We start from the raw sequence: 398 nt of genomic DNA on the forward strand, positions 1-398 counted from the left end.
CTGCTGCTGCGCCGTCTGCTGCTGCTGCTGCTTCGTCTGCTGCTGCTGCTGTTTCGTCTGCTGCTGACGCTGCTGCTGCTGCTGCTGCTGTCGCCTCATGTTGTGCTGCTCGACCTGCCCCATATGCTGCTGCTGCTGCCCTCTCATCTGGTGCTGCTGCTGCTGCCGAAGCGTCTGCTGCTGCTGCTAAAGGGTTTCTTCCAGTGACACGGTGGACCCCAGATGCAGCAGCAGCAGCAGAAGCAGCAGGAACAGCAACAAAAGCAGCAGCAGCAGCAGCAGCAGCAGCAGCGGCAGCAGCAGCAGCAGCAGCAGGTGTTCGCTCCTTTAACGCTGCATTTGCTGCTGGCGAGAGTTGGGGTGTACGTACAGCATTGCAGCAGCAAGAGAATTGATGA

The 398-nt window shown here is 59.5% G+C and overlaps 1 protein-coding gene across 1 annotated transcript in view; it reads right to left on the reverse strand.

Annotated features, from left to right (window-relative positions):
- The window catches only part of EMH_0009960 (uncharacterized protein), a gene marked incomplete at both ends in the record, with an annotated part of 3,653 nt that extends 3,506 nt beyond the window's left edge, over nt 1–147 (reverse strand). Inside the window, one exon of the mRNA XM_013498808.1 lies at nt 1–147. Within this exon, the coding sequence (XP_013354262.1) occupies nt 1–147 (147 nt within the window).
- Nucleotides 148–398: the final 251 nt, after the last annotated feature.

Source organism: Eimeria mitis, genomic scaffold, assembly GCF_000499745.2.
Source record: "Eimeria mitis Houghton genomic scaffold, Emh_scaff372, whole genome shotgun sequence".
Lineage (NCBI taxonomy): Eukaryota > Apicomplexa > Conoidasida > Eucoccidiorida > Eimeriidae > Eimeria > Eimeria mitis.